General features: G+C 44.6%; 1 protein-coding gene across 1 annotated transcript in view; it reads left to right on the top strand.

Annotated features, from left to right (window-relative positions):
- Positions 1–20556, top strand: part of SPATA16 (spermatogenesis associated 16) — a 476121-nt gene that overhangs the window by 74165 nt on the left and 381400 nt on the right. The window contains exon 3 of the mRNA XM_078665447.1: positions 14995–15084. Within this exon, the coding sequence (XP_078521573.1) occupies positions 14995–15084 (90 nt within the window). The remainder of the gene's footprint in view (positions 1–14994; positions 15085–20556) is intronic.

The raw sequence follows: 20556 nt of genomic DNA, 5'->3' as shown, positions 1-20556 counted from the left end.
CGTGCCTCAGGTGGATAATGAATTTTGGATAAGAACTGGGATGTAGAGTGATCAGAAGACAGGGTTTCAGAAGTGTATAGTGTTTTATAAAATTGAAGGAATTCATTTAATATCTCTTCATCCTTAGACTTTAACAAGTTGGCAGTACCAAAAATAGACTCTATGTTAAGCTTGTTTTGTTTAACTTTTAAATAATTAGCTAACAATTTTCCAGCTTTATTTTGGCCATCGTAAAATTTCGCACTAGATTTAAGTAAGTAATTTGAAGCATTGTTAGTGGTATCTTTATTGAATTGGAATTTAATCTTTAGGAGTTCAGATAAGCAGTCTTTAGATTTGGAAGAGTAATAGGAGTGTTCTAATTTTTTGATCTTGGCTAATAAAGCATTTGTGACATGCTGAGCTTTCCTACGTTTGTTGGAAACAAAACGAATAATAACGTTTCTAGCTGAGGCTTTGAAGGCATCCCAAATTACCTGAGAGGACATACCGTCTGTTTGATTAATGGCGAAATATTCATGAAAAAAAGAAGTAAAAGACGATGTGAATATGGGGTCCAGAAGTAGGGCATTATTGAAACGCCATTAGCGAGGTAGATTGGGCTTGTGTAAAATATCAAGGTGTATGATTACAGGGGCATGATCAGAGATCAATATAGAACCAATATCCGCCTTTATCAGTGACTGAGAAATATTGTGAGAGACAAAAATTTAATCTAAGCGGGATTGAGTATGATGTACAGGTGAGTAAAAGGAGTATTCTCGCAGGGTAGGGTTGCAGAGTCTCCAAGCATCTATGAGTTTGTGTTGTTTAATGGTATGTATGAATAATTCGTGAGATTTATGAGGTGTGAAAGGAGCTGGAGAGTTTTGATCTAAAAAAGGGTCCAGGATTTCATTACAGTCGCCAGCAAGAATAAAATTGTCATCATAACATAGTGTAATTTGCTGGACTAATGAAGTCCAAAAAAAAGGGTCACCAATTGTGGGGGCATATATATTCAATAAGGAGACCGGGACATTGCTTGGCAATTTTAACGTACCTATAGGTTCCTAGTATATGGTACTCTGTCTACCCAGGGTCTGTTTGTTAAAAACCACTAGTAAACTACAGCACCTATTGTTCCACAACTAAAGTGACAAGACAAAGTATGTCTTTAGGCCTGCCCCTGCAGCCTGTGTGTGTAAATATAAACCTTAATTCTTAATACTGCAAAGTCATCCCTAAGGTGAGCCCTAAATATCCATAGGACAGCTTGCATGGTTTTTAAAAAATAGGACATGTGTACTTACGTATTGCAGCCAATCAGTGAAACATCTCTAAAGTTGCTTTTCACTGTGGTAAGGCTGGCTCTCCCATAAATAAACACTGGGTTACATTATAACACCTTATAACACAAAGTTTAAGGTTGGAAATATCTAGAACCATGATTCTATTGCTCAAATTAATATGGTTGTCCAAATGTTTCTGGACCCTTGGCTGGTGTTAGAGTATATTCTTTTCCCCTTGAAAATGTAAAGATTGGGCACTTAGAAACTTTTTCTCGACTTTCTGCAGCTTGGTCTCCCACACATGGGTCCTTTTAATAGAACACAAGCTATTCTATATCCTCATCTCGTGCACTGTTGTGACCGTTTTCTGGCACTGGTACGTCTGATTTTCCCCTCTGCCTACTTTCCTCACAATTATATGGATTTAAATGTTTGAATTTATCTTCAGCACCTTTCCGCCGGAACCATCTTGGTTCCTTTCTCCTCGACTGTGTTTGTCTTTTTTTTTCCTTTAGAAATGTTGCCTTTCAATAAATGTTTCTGCCGCACTGATCATTTCATTTATCCCCTGAGATTCCTGACACTCCACACACTGGCTCTTCAAACTGGAGCCTAAGGGGTACATTATAAGCTGGGCAGTTTTCTGGCTGATAGTTTTTCACGCCGATTTCTGGAATTTTAGATATTTGGGACATTGATAATAGAGGAAGAGGCAGAAATACTCAGATTATGCAAATTTGTGAAATAGCATGCAGGATTTGGTGTTTTCCACACTGATTTATGTATGTTAGTGTCCAGACTCCACCTGCTTGCTACTGGACAAATCTCCAGGTGAAATACTCAAGAGCCACAAAGTTACCAGGGAACTCATAATCGCAATGGGGCCAGTAAATCCTGTTACTGGCATTTACCAGCCCCACCAGGAGCAATGTGGGATTCATAAGAGGTAATTGCAGAATGTAGACCTTTACTCCCTCTCATGTATTGTGGCCCGCAATACCACTCTCAATCACTACCTTATTCTGCACCCAATGTCTACAACTAACTGTCTTGAATTTCAGCTGCCATGTCTTTCCTCAATCTTTAGGTTTTCTTATGCCCCATCTAATTTCCATCATGGTTTCCGGTATCTGACCTGCTAAACACTTTAGTTCAATGCTCATCGAGATATAACTTCACTGGTGGCCCATCTGTAATGTTAAGGATAAAGATGGCAATCAGAATTAGGCACGGTGCTGATCCTTATGACACCCCATGGGTCACCACCATTTTTGACTTTGGGGGACAAAGACTGCACAGGAGAATGACAGCTTTACCTTCAAACTTCTATGTTGCTATATACATCACTGCTTTCAGCCTTTAGTATTTATGGTGTGACCATATGCCATGGTGAAACCAATGTGCAATGTGTTACATTCTATAATTTAAATCTGGCCAGTAAGTACTTTGTAAAACTCAGAAACCACCAACCGAAAACAAAGTTTGTCTCCCCCACCCCCTCACCCCTTCCCGGCAGATCATCTGAAGCTCACAAACCTCTCAACTCTAGTGTGGTATAGGGGTTTCCAACTTTTTCTGTATTGAGAGCTACTTATGTTCAATGAAACGCATTCAGAGCTACGAATAATATTGGAATTGTATAATCTCCATTTTTTTATGTATATTAATTCAGCAATGGAAAAGCTTTCTAATTTAATAACTGTTTGGAGACCCCTTTTGATTTTTAGTGTACTACATCCATTTCTAAAATTTGTTTTACAAATCCCAGAATGAAAATAAAGATAAATGGCTGAGTTGAAGTACTCACACAGGGACCTGGGAAATTTGCTTGCTACGCCCAACCCTGGCTAACTAGTACGGATCCCATTGGCTTTCCCCATCTTCTACAAGTCCATTGGCTTCTATATTGACTACCAACTCTGATTTAAAGAAATGGTGTTTCCTAAAATATAAAGAAGCATAAGGTAGTGTGGCTATGCACCCAAATGCAGAAGCCTTGTTCATTCTCTTGCAGGTACCCACAGAAGCCAAAAAGACTTTATCAATGTGCCACTACGTTCAACTTCGTCCTTCTCAAAATATTATATGGGGCAAACATTTATTATGCAGCCTTTACCAAGCCTTTGCTTCAACAGACACATTTTGAATGACGACCCTTATATATGATAGGTACGAACTACCCAAGAGGATCCTACCCTCTTTACCAGGGGCGTAGCTACCATTGGTGCAGCAGGTGCAATGCACCGGGGCCCAGATCCTCCTTGCGGGGCACATTGAAGACTGAAAGTTGATGCATTTTGTTACCTCCACATCAGTCAAAGGGGTTATTTTCTTTGCCTGCGTCAGGGCCCAGAGTATCATTCCTACAAATACCATAAACTGATAAATAAATAGTTCTTCAGGGCTGTATCTACCAGGATGCACCTGGGGAGAATTGTTGCATGCTTGCCAAAACAGGGTTTGATCAATCGGTTAGTATTTTTCTGTTTGCCTGTCCGAAGTCACTTGAGGGTCACTTAGCTCATATCAAAATATATTGCTGCAACAGATATCTTTCTCAAATAAAAGGTGCATATTTCAACCACACGTTAAAGTCTGTGCATCACTTCCAGAGAGATTTGGGATAAATACAAAATATCAGAGAACTTGCAATCCAATGAGAAAAGACTCCGCGCTCGTGGCGCTTATGAAGTTAACATTTTCGAAGCCTATGTCGTTTTATTGATGCTCGGCAACATTTTTTCTTTGAGTAAAATTTTAAAACTTTAGGTTATCGAGAAAGCTGGTTCATTAAAGTGCTAGCCGCTGGCAACCGCTGTGACCTTCGGGTTACAAACTCAAGGACAAATCAAGTCGTTATTCCTTCTGATGTCAACACACCAAACGGCAAAATCTTCTAATTTAGGCAATATATAAAGATGTTATAATTATTAAGGATCTCATAGAAAAGTACTTTTCAACAAGAACAGTTAAGCATTCGAAAAGTGTCTTGAATCCGTTGGCATTAAATGTAATAGTGCTTTTTTGTAACCTTAACTCCTTTTGAGCTTGATGCAATCAATGGTTTTACTCTGCAAATGTTGGAGTACGTGATCGATTATGTGGCAAAAGCTTAATTATGTGGAAATGTCATGGCTGCAGAATCGTACGATTTCAGCAGTCATGATCATAGCCAAAATAAGATATTCATGTGATGTTAATGGGAACTTGCTCGATCTGATGATGCCTGCAACTTCGACGTGAGTAAATTGTACCCTCACGTTTGTCTCAGCTTTGCAAATGTAGTTATCCTTGTATGTATAGAATGGAAATGTTTAATGAACCGTTCTTAAATTAATAATATGTCATTATCTGTTCATATCAGACACTGGTAAAAAAAATAGTATACAACGTGCATTCTGAGGAAAACACATTAAGCTTATTTTCACTGTAATGCAAAATATACTTTTTTATTGCCGGTGAATGTAGTAGATTTTTTACATGTTATTATCTGTTAAGCTGTAAAATGTATTATGATGCCTGTAAAAATTAATATTTGATCAAATTCTGCAGCTGCCCTGTGAACATTTATAATATATACTATACAATCCTTGGCAGACAATTTGCAGGTGTGGAACACAATTACTCAGTCTTATATATTTAAAGATTTCCTTGGCTCCCTTGCACATATATCCACGAGCTGTTTCCATACCCTTTTCCTTACTATATATTAGTTTTTTATGTGTTTTGTAAAGAATTCACGTTTTCTTTGCTCCATTTGGAGCACTACAGATGCCTTCTCGTGTCTCTTGTGGCACTCAGTACTTCACATGGGTACCAATTCACAATGGAATTATGGGTACTGAAACAGTATTTTAGGAGTAATACTTTATCTTCTCATATATGAATTGGGCACAAAATACCCAAGACGAGCAAAGTCCTTTTTGTATTTCTACAAATTGTATGTGAATATTCCAGGAATATGTCCTTGTTTGGCATTTTAGGGCCATTTCACACAGGCATATAGGAGTGTTTCAAGTAGTACTGCTTGCAGTAATGTTGTAGTACACACAATTATTTTCATGGGTGTTTCAGATTATCTTTAATAGGGCTTCATGAAGCCAAACGAACTAGGTACACAATAATTCCTGACCACTTTGCACACTGATAATGCATTTCCTCCAGTAAAAAAAAGGACATTAAGAACCTTTCATGGAAAGCTTCAAGAGTTGTTACTTTACAGTGAAACAACATCTTAGGTTGGATTCAGGGCAGAAAACCTCTTACGTGGGCATACATACTACTCTACGGAATGCTAAGACTTGAAGCCAATATTGTACTTTTCAGTAGATTCCACAGCTTGCTTAGTTTCTCTTGACAGCAAACATTGCATTTCTGAAGGATGGACCAGCTCGTGAAGGGCACGGGCAAAAAAACTGTAGATTCTATGTTGGGCAACTCACTGGGCAAAAAGTGCAAGATGCAGGTGCACTAAAACTGTCAACGAAGCTCCAAATCTCTTTATAGAGACAGCCATTGGAAAGAGACCAAGGTGATTTTGATATTATTTTAATTGTCATAATAGGATACGCCTGTTCGATCGTATCCGACGTTCCTTCCACTGCCTCTGTAATAATCTCGAGAGCCACCTCCGCACGAATACAGCATGCTACAATGCATGCAATCACAACGCATTCCTTAACAACGGGGTTGTTATAAAGACCGCGTTGTTAGAACGCGATGGCATTACAACGCAAGTCATTACATCGACTTGCAGTAGATGACGCCCTAACATTCGCAATAGTATAATTTACTATTCCAACCCCAGCCTAAGCAACAGTAGGAAAGGTGTTGGAATAGTAAATTATACTATTCAGTATATTAGAGCGCCATGTACTGCAAGTCAATGTAATGACTTGCGTAGTAATGGCATCGCGTTCTAACAACGTGGTTGTTGTACCAACTTCGTTGTAAAGGTATTGTGGTCTAATGACAGCATTGAAAATGTTGTTTCCCCCTCTGCATCCCCCACTCCTCCCACAAATGTTGCCACAACCTCGAGAGTATCCTCAGCTGCCACTGCATCCGCCTTTGTATCCAATGCCACCACCTCAGAGGTAGAGGTAGAGGTAGAGGTAGGTACCACTGTCCAAATAGGGACCCTTGCTTCTAGTCAGGGTAAGGAGGAAACCCTCTGAGATAACCCCTGCTCACCCTCTAGGTAGCTTGGCACGAGCAGTTAAGGCTAATCAGAAGGCAATGTGTAAAGTATTTATACCAACACTCACAGTAACACAGTGAAAACACCACAAACTGACTCCACAACAGTTTAGAAAAATAAAGGTATTTAATCTAAACTACACAAGACCAAAACGACAAAAATCCAACATACACAGTTCAAGAATATGGTTTGAAACGAGTTCTTAAGGTTGCAATAAAATAATCCATAGTTGCATGAAAACTTCACAGTTGCCAACAGTACCTTTAGATGCGACAAAGTTCCAAAAGCAGAAGCTGGTGCGGTGGACAACAAGTGATGCGTTGCTCCTGAGACCTTGGGGAGGCGATGAGACAACCCCGCTGCAGCAGCGGGCGTGTTGCGACGAATCCGGTCTGTATGGGGAGAAAGGCCACTTGTATGGACTCACAAAGGTACGATGCGTCGATCTCGTAGGGGCTGCAACGATCTCCGGGGCGACGATGCGCGATCCAGCGGCTATCTCTCTCTCGCAGCTCCTCGATGCGATGGCTCTGCGACGATGTTCGCAGCGACGTGATGCGGTCCGCAAGCAAGTGGTGCGGCGATCCCACCCAGCGGCGACAGGCTCTGCGACAACACTCGCAGCGATGTTAGTCTTCCCGCACCGGTCTGGTGCGTCCCGCAAACGAAGGATGCGCCGGCTCTGGCAGCGGCAACAGGCGCTGCGACGATCTCGGCCTTCGAAGCGGCGGGAATTTCCTCACACTCTGCAGCGAGCGATGCAATAACTTTTCTGTAACAAAGTCTTTAAAGCTTGATTTCCAGCTTCCCAACACAGGCACAACTTCCAGAGGCACCACAAATGGGCAACTCCAGGAAGGACAGAACTCTCTCAGTAGAGCTCAGGGGAAGCTGGGGGTGAAGTCCTTTTGTTCTTGGGACTTCAAAAACAGGGAGCCAGCTCTTCTCAGGCCCTTGGAGATTCCTTCAAGCAAGGGGACACAGCACAAAGCAAAGTCCTTCCCCTCTCCTTGGCAGCAAAGCAACAGCAGGGCAATCCAGCAGAGCAACAGCTGGACAATCTTCCTTCTTCAGTTTCAGCTTTCTCCTTGGCAGAGGTTCCTTCTTGATTCCAGGATGATCTGATCTTCTGTTGTCAGGGGTACTGTACTTATACCCCTAAAAGTCTTTGTTCCCTTTGTGCAAGAGGGCTCTGAGCCCGGTCTGAACCAGTTCTGGGTGTTCCTGGAGCACTTTGTTTTCCTGGCTTCTCCTTTCCTTTCAGAGTGACGGGCAGGGTCGTCAGCTGCCCAGCAGGAGGTGGAGCCAGCATTGTGGAAGGCAGACACATCCCTATTCAGGCCCAGGTGCTATCTCCTCCCACCACTCAAGTTGCAAATGCAGTCATTCAGCCTAGGGCTGACTTAGCCAGCCTCCTGGGGAATCCCCAGCCCCTGTCACTCCCAATCCATAAACAGGCCAAGGCACACAGAAAGGTCAGACAAGACTTTCTAAAAGTGCTATTCTCAAACACAGGAGTTAAAAACCACCTTTCCTAAAAGATGTGTTATTAAATTCTGAGTTCAGGTATACCAGACTTTTATGTCCTATCTTGCTCCTATGGGAAGATATGCTGGTAGCCACTGTAATAATTACAACAAGGGGTGGTGATGGACAGAGTCTCTGAATTAAGCAGAAAACTCTCACCCAGTCAAGAGATCAGGGCTAGATCCAACACCGTTTTTTAGCTCATTGCACCATCCCAGTTTCAGAACCTGGCTGTATGCAAATTAGTCTGTCCCTGGCCCAGTGCATCATGGGAACAGGGCAGACCAGACTACAAAAGCCAATTCTTAGACTGGGAAGGAAACAAGCTTCCGGGGACCGGTTTCTGGCATTTCAGCCGTCTTCGGCCCGGCTTGCTTGAATCCTGATGGTGCAATGAGCAAGGGACTCACATCTGAGTATACCCTTCCACGCTTAGGGTGGACAAAAATAATTACAACAAGGGGTGGTGATGGACAGAGTCTCTGAATTAAGCAGAAAACTCTCACCCAGTCAAGAGATCAGGGCTAGATCCAACACCGTTTTTTAGCTCATTGCACCATCCCAGTTTCAGAACCTGGCTGTATGCAAATTAGTCTGTCCCTGGCCCAGTGCATCATGGGAACAGGGCAGACCAGACTACAAAAGCCAATTCTTAGACTGGGAAGGAAACAAGCTTCCGGGGACCGGTTTCTGGCATTTCAGCCGTCTTCGGCCCGGCTTGCTTGAATCCTGATGGTGCAATGAGCAAGGGACTCACATCTGAGTATACCCTTCCACGCTTAGGGTGGACAAAAATAATTACAACAAGGGGTGGTGATGGACAGAGTCTCTGAATTAAGCAGAAAACTCTCACCCAGTCAAGAGATCAGGGCTAGATCCAACACCGTTTTTTAGCTCATTGCACCATCCCAGTTTCAGAACCTGGCTGTATGCAAATTAGTCTGTCCCTGGCCCAGTGCATCATGGGAACAGGGCAGACCAGACTACAAAAGCCAATTCTTAGACTGGGAAGGAAACAAGCTTCCGGGGACCGGTTTCTGGCATTTCAGCCGTCTTCGGCCCGGCTTGCTTGAATCCTGATGGTGCAATGAGCAAGGGACTCACATCTGAGTATACCCTTCCACGCTTAGGGTGGACAAAAATAATTACAACAAGGGGTGGTGATGGACAGAGTCTCTGAATTAAGCAGAAAACTCTCACCCAGTCAAGAGATCAGGGCTAGATCCAACACCGTTTTTTAGCTCATTGCACCATCCCAGTTTCAGAACCTGGCTGTATGCAAATTAGTCTGTCCCTGGCCCAGTGCATCATGGGAACAGGGCAGACCAGACTACAAAAGCCAATTCTTAGACTGGGAAGGAAACAAGCTTCCGGGGACCGGTTTCTGGCATTTCAGCCGTCTTCGGCCCGGCTTGCTTGAATCCTGATGGTGCAATGAGCAAGGGACTCACATCTGAGTATACCCTTCCACGCTTAGGGTGGACAAAAATAATTACAACAAGGGGTGGTGATGGACAGAGTCTCTGAATTAAGCAGAAAACTCTCACCCAGTCAAGAGATCAGGGCTAGATCCAACACCGTTTTTTAGCTCATTGCACCATCCCAGTTTCAGAACCTGGCTGTATGCAAATTAGTCTGTCCCTGGCCCAGTGCATCATGGGAACAGGGCAGACCAGACTACAAAAGCCAATTCTTAGACTGGGAAGGAAACAAGCTTCCGGGGACCGGTTTCTGGCATTTCAGCCGTCTTCGGCCCGGCTTGCTTGAATCCTGATGGTGCAATGAGCAAGGGACTCACATCTGAGTATACCCTTCCACGCTTAGGGTGGACAAAAATAATTACAACAAGGGGTGGTGATGGACAGAGTCTCTGAATTAAGCAGAAAACTCTCACCCAGTCAAGAGATCAGGGCTAGATCCAACACCGTTTTTTAGCTCATTGCACCATCCCAGTTTCAGAACCTGGCTGTATGCAAATTAGTCTGTCCCTGGCCCAGTGCATCATGGGAACAGGGCAGACCAGACTACAAAAGCCAATTCTTAGACTGGGAAGGAAACAAGCTTCCGGGGACCGGTTTCTGGCATTTCAGCCGTCTTCAGCCCGGCTTGCTTGAATCCTGATGGTGCAATGAGCAAGGGACTCACATCTGAGTATACCCTTCCACGCTTAGGGTGGACAAAAATAATTACAACAAGGGGTGGTGATGGACAGAGTCTCTGAATTAAGCAGAAAACTCTCACCCAGTCAAGAGATCAGGGCTAGATCCAACACCGTTTTTTAGCTCATTGCACCATCCCAGTTTCAGAACCTGGCTGTATGCAAATTAGTCTGTCCCTGGCCCAGTGCATCATGGGAACAGGGCAGACCAGACTACAAAAGCCAATTCTTAGACTGGGAAGGAAACAAGCTTCCGGGGACCGGTTTCTGGCATTTCAGCCGTCTTCGGCCCGGCCAGACTTTTATGTCCTATCTTGCTCCTATGGGAAGATATGCTGGTAGCCACTGTAGCCAGCATCCCCCATGATAGCCTGTGGAGCAAGATAGCCTTGCAGCAGTGAAAAACGAAAATGGCTGTAATTCACTACCAGAGCATGTCACCTGCATAAGTACATGCTCTACCTTTCACATACACTGCACCCTGCCCAAGGGGGTACCTTGGGCCTTCCATTGGAGTGACCAATGTGCACAGAAAGGGAAGGGTTAGGCCTGGTCAGTGGGGACACTGGCCAGAAGGACATGGCAGTTCACAGACTGCACACAGGCACTGCGGTGGCAGGCCTGAGACATCATTTTAGGGCTACTCATGTGGGTGGCACAATCAGTGCTGCAGGCCCACTAGTAGCATTTGTCATCACCAGCCCTGGCACACCCAGGGCACTTTATTAGGGACTTCATGGTGATACAAATATGCCAATCATGTATATCCAATCACAATAACAATTTACACAGGGGGCACTTACACTATGACACTGATCAGCAGTGGCAGAGTGTCCAAAGCATCTAAACCAGCAAAAACGAAATCCATCACAGCATCAAAAATACAGGATGTAGAGACCAAAAAGAAAGGGGAAACCACGCCAAAGATGCCAGGTCTAACAGTGATTCTGGTTCAGAGCAGAGTCAACCAAGACAAGCTGTGGAATCTCTGGAAGTGAAATACTGTTGTAGTAGTCTTGTAGTACTACTTCATGTACTCATGAATGCCTTTGTGAATTGGCCTCACAGAGCAGATGGTCATATTTCCTCGAAAATGTCGGAGCACGGAGTAACGCCAAATTTGGCAGTGCAGCGCTATAACATTTTCAAAACACAGGGATGCGCCATATTTACTACAATAAGGCGCACCCCAGTGCTGGTGTTAAAAATTAGCTGCCTAGCGCCAAAGCAGAAACCCTTGCACCATTGCGGGTAATGATTGTTTATGTGCAGGAAGGGGTCATTTCCTGCACAGAAACAATCCATAATGTCTATTTGTTACTTCTATGTATGCTGCAAAATGCAACACACATAAAAGTAGCAAATCATCATTATTTAATGATTGTTTACGTGCAGAAACAGACACTTTCCTGCACATAAACAATCAATAATGTTTTTTTGCTCTTTCCATGTGTGCTGCAGAATGCAGCACACATAGAAAAAAAAAACGAGGAGAAATAAAATCATTTCACCTTGTGCGCCATTCTCACGCCTGCTCTTGCATGGAGTTAGTGTTTGGCGCTGCCACAGATTTTTTACCTCCTTGTAGATCAGGTGCAGTGTCAAAAAGCAAGGCATGTTGCCGTGGAAAGCCCACAGCAACACCCATTCACGCCCCTTTGCTGCAGAGGACTGTTGCAGAAAAGGCATATTTACAAGGTGGTGTTAAGCTACATTACAGGGCATATGTACAAGCCCCTATCACCATGTGAATTTCACTTTTAGTGAGGTTCCCGTGGCGATAGGGGCCTTGTCTTATGTTCAAGGCAGCGTTAAGCCACTTAACGTGGCTTAACGCTGCCTTTTACATAAGGCACCCTTTCACGCTATGTTTAACGTGAAAGGGGCGTGCAGTGGGTGTTGTGGTGGGCATTCCCCGCAACACCCATTGTATTTGATGCTGCCCCCTATGTACGAGGGTGGTGTACATAGGAGGCAGCACCAAATTTAAGACCAGGAATACCCTGGTCTCAAGGTGGCGAAACGAGTAGAAAAGCATTATTTCTCCTCGTTTTTGCTTTTTCCATGTGTAGCACACATGGTAAAAGCAAAATGCCATAGTTTGTTTATGTACAGGAAGGTGTCCCATAAACAAACCTTTTTTAAAATGCCATGAAGCAGCACACATGAAAGTCACAAAATGGCATTTTAGGATTGGTTATGTCCAGGAATGGATACCTTCCTACACATAACACATAACCAATCCTCCCCTGCACACGGACATTCTGGTGCAAGGGTGCCTGCGTTTGGCGCTAAGTGGTGAAACTTAGCCATCGCAGGGCGGAACGCAAGGCTGCACCACATCCTTGTAAATATTGTGCAGGCTTGCATTTCCGAAGTGGCGGAACGTGTCATTAACCCCAGGAGGCTAACAACACGCTCCGCCACTTTTGTCGTGCATTTGGCCCTCAGTGGCTTAACACCACCTTGTTAATATTGAAAATGGCGCTACCCCACCGGAGCATCAAAAAAGTGATGCCCCTGTGGCGATGGCTTGTAAATATGCCACCCCTCCCCCCAGTCTTTCAAATGTTTTCTTACAACACTTTATACAAGATGGATGGGTCCTGTCGAAGTTGGAAGAAGTGTACCTAAATTACACTCTGCACTTGGGCCATGGACTTAAGGTTCAGTTGCGCCATTTTTTAACGGAAGCTCATTTAGACAAGTGTTTTTGATACCTGAACTGTGTGATCTTCGAGCCTTTCTTGACCGTATGTATCTACGCGCGCTCGTTTGTCAGTGTGTAAGCGCCCGTCTCTGTGGTTGTGTCTTCATATTTTTTTGTACATTGGCAGAAAGGTTTTCTGGCGAGCAGAACATCGGGTGCCTCGGCATCTCGCAGATGTACTTCAAACACTCATTACTGAATCTTCAGATTGAGTAGTCAGGGCCAAGTTTGTCAAAGATGTTATCCACACGACGGGCCTCTTTTGATAAATATGTCATTGGCGCTCTTCCAAGGGCGCCACTGCGCGCAATTAGGAGCTATTCACAGAGCCGCTCCGGAGGCCCAGCTAACCACAGATCCGCATTCATTTTTATTGGCACAGCCCAATCTATAAGTCAGCTGTGGGACATCTTGAGATATCTCTCCCCGCGTCTTTATTTTTTTATTATTGAGTTTATCTCAGGTTATCGAGTTGCCTGTTTGCATTTATTTCTGCGCCCCGGATGTAGAGAGACGAATCTCCCTTTATGAGCCCGCCATGCACCACGCCCAAACCAGTTCACATAAAAACTTAGGGGCATATTATCAAGGGATTTATCTTTGCTTTTTTGGCTTTAAAAGCCAAGAAAGCGGAGATAACATTATCTCCCTATCAGCAACAGGGTGCTAACACGCAAATTCGCATGTTAGCACCCTTTTTCTCTACGCTTCCCCTTGCATCTCTAATGAGATGCAAAGGGGGCGTTCCAGAGAAAAATAATAGGAGAAATGTTGTTAAGCGACATTTCTCCTATTATCAAGGATTTCGCTAACCCTGTTAGTGATAAAAAAGCAGCGCTAACCGCGGTTAGCGCTGCTTTTTTTACACCTAGTATTTTCCTGACTTAGCCATGATATCCTATGGAAGGTGGATATCATGGCTAAGTTTGTGAGCCCCTATCATCAAGCTAACGCCAAACTTCGAGAGATTATCGTTGGTTTTCCAGCGATAATCTCTCATTTTCACCGCACTGAAAAAACATCTCTGTATTCCCTATCTGCCTTGGAGATAGAGGGGATTAAAGCACACATCCTCCCTCCACAGGACTTACAGAGTTAACCAATCCTGCTATTTCCACGCATTAGAATTAAGATGGAAAAATTGTGCTGGGGGAATTTATGGCCGTGAGAAAATCTTTCAAAACAACGAGGTCTCCTGAAGTTTGTCACGTGACATGACCAGTGCGAGCCACCTAAATCCATAATTCTAGATTATCATCAAGCGCGGAGAGAAACTTGGAGACAGAGAGCTCACTTGGTTGCTGCTGGGATTGAGACTTCCATCATGACTTCAAACAAAGTAGTTGTAAAGGGACAGCTGAAATTCCAGGAGCCTAGTCCCGACAGCTCGACGACTTCGGAGGGCTGGAAGTGGTCCCCCGCTACACGGCGGAGGAGGGCACTGGACATCGAATGCTGTCTTATTTAAAGCGCTTTGATAACCTAATCGGTTCAAGTTATTGAAATGTGCAACGTAACTGATTCTATGTAAACTGCTGTGTTAACATGAGATAAACCTTGCTAATAGCAAGTTATCTCTGCGATAATTTCCGGTGATGCTTAGCGTTACAAAATTTGTTGCTAAGCCTCGTTAGCGATAAATATCGCTAATCGTTGGTAATATGCCCCTTAGGGGCAGATTTACAAGCCTCTTGCGCCATTTTTGTGCCACTTTTAACATGGGAAAAGTGACTCAAAAGTGGTGCAAGGGGCTTGTAAATCTGCCCCATTATAGTTGAGGCAAAGAGAGAGATGCGTTCACTTGCAAACCCTGTAAACATTGTACAAAGCCCAATGGGGCTTATTTGCCCCCTTCGCCACCAGCACGTCCGTTTTACCAGGTTAAAAGTGACGCTCAGGCGACGCAAGGGGCTGTAGATAAGCCCCATTGTAATTATGCAGAGTTGCGCATCTGTCGAGGGAGACAGTGAATGAGCAATCATGGCTGGGATAATGATTCGAGGTACATGTGCAAAGGATGTCTAACAAAGACGTGCCTGTGTCTCGCGCACAGCTTGATGACGAAATTGTGTATTGTACAATGGAACGTTGAATGACTCGAGTTCCTATCTCTCTCACTCTCTTTCAGGAGCATCACTTTAAATCCATCCTACTTCCGGAATCATCTCCGCCAGGCCACCGTCTTTCGATTGTTGGACAGATATACCGAAGCTGCGAGGTAGGCTTAATGTTCCCCTTGCCACTGCCACAACTTCCGAATCCATCAGCTAGTGACTCCGGATCAATGGGTATATTTACAAGTTCTGGCGCATCTCTGCAAATCAGCAGGGATGCGCCAGAACAGATGCGTCACGCAATCCCCTCCATGCGCCACCACAGATGCGCCGCAAGGAAGGGCAGATGCGTGACGCATCTTGTGGTGTACGGGCAGCGCATTGCTGGAGTCGCGACGCAACACCTGCAAGGCACAGGGGCCACCCATACTCAACATGGTGCGTCACTCCTTACGCCTGCTTCAAGCAGGCGTAAGGATTTGACGCAGCAGCGATGTAAAACTGACTCATTGAAATCTTGTAGATTTCACTGCGGCCTTTTTACGGGACTTTCCTGCGAGGGAACGCCCACCCTGCGACAGAACGCCCACATGAAACCCGACGCAGGTTTCATGTGGCACAGGGCTTTACAACGTGACGCATCTGCCTAGATGCGTCACGTTGTAAATAAGTCGCAACGTGGCGCATTGTTTACGCCGCCGCTGCATCACAAAAGTGACGCAACGGCGGCGTAAAAGTGTCGCAAGGGGCTTGTAAATCTGCCCCCACGTCCTTTAAAACACAGAAAATTTAATTTTGTGAATAATGTGAAATGTAAAATGTGTCAGCGGCGAGCATGTTAAACAGTCGACCCTAAAAGATGTACCACAGTATAATAAAGTAATGCCTTTCTTATGGGGCTTGACTCATATGACCAGGTCTTTTCAACAATATGCTTAGTTCTGTAGTACATTTCTAACTCTCTTTAAGCATTAAATTTAGTGCGAGCCGGATGCTCCAATGAGTTTCTTACCTAAATAAATATATAATATTGGCTGCACAGCTCCTGCCACTGACGCCAGTGATAGTGGCAGCATTACCTCCAAAGCATCACACTTTAGCAAGTGTGACATTTCGCCCTACTGGAAGGTCACCCAAAGCTGCAGGGAAGGCCTGGAAATGAGGGGTTTTATCACGTTTAATACATTCAAATGCTAAACACGCATGCTGTGCTAGAAAAAAATAGTCTGAGAGCACCACAATGTGTTGTACTATCATAAACAAGGACCAGTGTTTATAACAAGTACCAGTGCGGAGCACCAGCAAACACAGGCACAAATTAAGCACTGTGTTCCTCAAAGAATAGATTCGACCCAATTCAGAAAGTATTTTTCTGGGAGACGTTCCTATATACTTCTGTTTATGTCTGAATTTCTCATGAATTTCTAGCCCTGGTGTTCTTAAAGATTTGTATGTAAGCAGTTGTGTCCTACTCCAGACCCAGAATTAGGTACAACTTGCTTAAGAATATCACTGCATTATACCAGCTGCTCTCTCCGGCATACTGCTTTTTGTCTCTGTCACAATTTAAATTCTGCATTTTGCTGTGTAAAGAAAGACCTGTATTTGTTTAAAAATATAGCTTTAAGTGGACATTCATCTTTATTGAGTATTACTGCTGACATCCTCAACCCTACTTTCGCCGGACCCCGAATGGTGTATACTGCCCAAGAAAGTCCCAATACCATGCGGTGCAACTATTTTCAGATGGGGCATTACAACATGAGTACATCTATGTGTTGGTGGAATGGGGAATAACCAAAGAAGTCATAATTGCGAACTGTTTAATTGTTTTTCCCCTTTTCTCTTAGATTTCCCCACCATCCACATTTACCTGGTGAAGTGTGAATGGGAAAATTTCTGATATGGAAGCATTCCGGTGAAACTCTCACTTCAAATCCTCTTGAAAACGTTTGGCTGTGCAGGTTTAAACTGCAAATTCAACCAGTCAAAATGACCTCTTTTGACAGGCCTCACATCTACTTTTAAATATTAATAAGTCACCGCTAAGTTGGCCTCAAAAGCCCATACGGCAGGGTGAATAGTATTTAAAAGTAGAACATGTAAATGTGTAATGTTAAACAAATCCTTACAGTGTAACCCCCACCACCACCCCAGCTATTTCAGTGTAGCGGGATTGATGGCTTCATTGGGAAGCATTGGCAAGCAATATTAAATGTAATATTTGCTAACTCCGCTTAGGAAGCGACTACAGAGTTCATTTTTGTATTTTTAAAATATTTATTACTAACCAAATGTATTGGTAACACCAGATTTGTAATAAATATTTGTTGGAAATTGGGTTTTTTCTTGGGGTTGGGGGGTGTGAACCCTTATCTAGCAACAACCACAATCCCTGTCAGGGTGAATCACAAAAAGTCACTAAATTAATCTGTGCTTAACCCTCTGGTAGCTTGGCACATAAGCTGTATGGCTGAACCTAGAGGCAATATTTGAAGTTTTTATGCTGCAATTAGACAGTATCAAAGTGAAAACATAACACAAGGAAAAACATACACCAATTTAGAAAATAGAGTAAAGTTTAATACATTTCCTGATACCAAAAAAAAATTCAATCAGTAGAACCCGTTATGAATTGTTAAATTTTTTCCTAAAAGCTAGTGCCTAAAAGATCAAAGCTCCAACTGCGGACATATAGTTGTGCAAGACGGCGTCAAAGTCAGAAGTTATGGCCGACTGCGATGAAGAACGGTTCATATAGAGAGGGTAGATTTGGCCCAGTCTCCACTTACCTTCGTACTTAAAAGAAATTTGGAAGTAAAATGTCTGGGAAACTGAGGTTAAGTGGGGAAAGGATGCTGGCAGTGCCAGAGGAGGAGCCGTTGTCATTGAGGGCCCACTAGGTGAAGTTGTAGTGAAGATTTCTACGTTCAGGCTTTGTCATTTTTGTTGAAGTTGAAAATCTCAAGCGTAGACCAGATACCCCTTCTGCGAGGAGCCACTGAACAGTATTTTCTGCTGCTGAGAAGAACTGGTGGGAGCTATTGCAAAGTCAGGCTGACAGGCAATGTACCTTGGGCAGATCGGCAAGAAGGTAGGTCTAGTCTCCTCTCAGTTCTCAGAGCCCTTTTTGGCTGAACATTTTCCAAGTTCCATGTTTTAGTTGTAGGCTGTTTGAGCATCTTTAGCACCACTTCCGAGGGTACAGGACTGGGTGGGCTCCACTTGGAGGGCAGGACTCACTCCAGGCAGGGTCCAGGTGCAGGGTTCAAGTTGTTGGAGCTTTTTGTGTCGCTGTAGCATAGAACAGGAGGCCAGCCAACTAGCCTTTGGAGTCACTTTGGTTCACACAGCAAGGCAATCCTCGAGCATCAAAGCAGTCCTGTCAGTGTTCAAGTCAGGGAAGCCCTTGTGACGGTCCGCCCCATGTACAGGAGGGAACTGAAGAGTGGGTCTGAGAGTTAAGGTTTTATAACTTGTGCCAGATTTAAAGCGGAGAAATAATGCATTTTACCCCCACAAATGGTTCTGGAATGGTTTTGCTCCCTGCCCATGCTCCAAGGGGTTTGGCTTGACAAAAGACTAGTGTGAAGTTCTTTATCAGTGTACAACAAGCAAAGTGGCTAGGTTATGTGTCTGCGCTTAATTATGTGTAGCAACTGTCTTGTGGAGCATAAATCACAACTGGTTCTACCAAGGAGAGAAAGTAATCACAAGATCCTTTGTTGGTGAGACAATCAATCAATCAACCAATCAATCAATCAATCAGGGGGTTGTAAAGCACAGCTACTCACCCGTGAGGGTCTCAAGGTGCTAGCGGGCAGCTCTGTTAGGTGCTGGCTGCATCTGAAGAGCCAGGTCTTGAGGTCCTATCTAAACTGGAGCAGTAAAGGGCTTTGCTGGAGGTGGAGTTTGTTCCAGGTCTTGGCTGCGAGGTAGGAGAAGGACTTTCCACCCGATCTGGTCTTCTAGATGTGTGGGATGGTGGCCAGAGAGACGTCGGCTGATCAGAGGTTTTTCTTGGGTGCGTGGAAGGAGAGGCGGTTGTTTAGGTATGCTGACCCGATGTTGAGGAGGGCCTTGTATGCGTGCCTGAGGAGTTTGAAGGGTATTTTTTTTTCAATGTGGAGCCAGTGGAGATCACGCGGGTGTTGGGTGATGTGGCTGTGATGGGGATTGTCTAGGATCTGTATGGCTTTGGCGTTCTGGATGACCTGGAGCTTGCAAAGGGGTTTTTGTTGAATCTGGCATAGAGGGCGTTGTGTAGTCCAGTCTGCTAGTGATGAGGGCGCGCATGACCATTTTTCGGTATTTGGAGGGGATACATCTAAATGTCTTTCGGAGTACGCAGAGGGTGTTGAAGCAGGCCGAGGATACAGCATTGATCTGGCCGTTCACAGTGAGGGATGAGTCCAGTATGATGCCGAGGTTTCATACATGGTCTTTCGGGTTTGGAGGGTTTCCATGGGCGTGGGGCCACAGGGTATCATCCCATGCTGAGGAGGTGGATCCAATGATGAGGACTTCTGTTTTATCAGAGTTGAGTGTCAGGCAACTATTTTTCATCGAGGTGGCGATGGCTTTCATTCAGTCTTGGAAGTTGTGCCTGGTGATATTGGGTTCCTTGGTGAAGGAGAGGCTGCGCTGGGTGTCATCAGCATAGGAGACTATGTTGAGCCCATGGTTTCTGACGATGTTTGCGAGGGGGTCATGTAGATCTTGAAGAAGGTGGGGCTGAGGGAGGATCCCTGGGGTACTCCCCATCTGGCCTCTGTTGGTTCTTAGAGGTAGGGAGGGAGTCTGACTCACTGAGTTCTGCCTGTGAGGAATGAGCGTATCCAGTCGAGGGCCTTTCCTCGGATTCAGACGTCGTGGAGTCTGGTGGCCAGTGTGCAGCGGGAGATGGTGTTGAAGGCAGCTGACAGGTCCAGGAGGATGAGGGCTGCCGTTTGGCCCTGATCGAGGAGAGCACGGATGTCATCGGTGGAGGCGAGTAGGGCGGTCTCAGTGCTGCGGAATCTAGATTGGGAGATGTCCAGGATATTATTGGTTTTGATGAAGTTTGCTAGCTGGGAGTTGACGGCTTTTTCGATGACCTTGGCTGAGAAAGGAATCATTGAGATGGGCCTGAAATTCTTGAGGTCTTCCGGAGGGGGATGACTTTGGCATGTTTCTTGTCATCAGGGAATGTGGAGGTCTCAAGAGAGTATTTGATTGTCTGGCATGGTTCGGGTGCGATGGCCGTGGCAGCTCTGTGGAAGATGTGGGGGGCAGGGATCTGAGGGTGCTCTGGAGTGGATACCCTTCATGGTCTTTAGGGTGTCTTCTGTCGTGAGCGCGGTCCAGGTGAGTAGGGTCTGTTGGGTGGCGTCGCTGGGGTGGGAACTGAAGTGATGCAAAGGTCCTGGTTGTCAAAGTTGTTATAGAGCGCCTTAATCTTGAGGTAAAAAAAAGGTGCTGAGTCTATTGCAGAGGTCTTGGGATGTTGGGACATTTGTTGTGTTGCCACCCAGTTCTAAATGGATACATGAAGGGCCTCATGAAAAATACACCTGATGATCCTCTAGCCATCTGTCTCCTCTTGTTCCTCTGGCCCTTCCATTGTGATATTGAGGAAAGAAGTCTCAGTTTTGGTA

Source organism: Lissotriton helveticus, chromosome 11 (genome assembly GCF_964261635.1).
Source record: "Lissotriton helveticus chromosome 11, aLisHel1.1, whole genome shotgun sequence".
Classification (NCBI taxonomy): Eukaryota; Metazoa; Chordata; class Amphibia; order Caudata; family Salamandridae; genus Lissotriton; species Lissotriton helveticus.
Note: the sequence above shows the minus strand (reverse complement) of the source record. Positions and strands in the feature narration are given on the sequence as shown.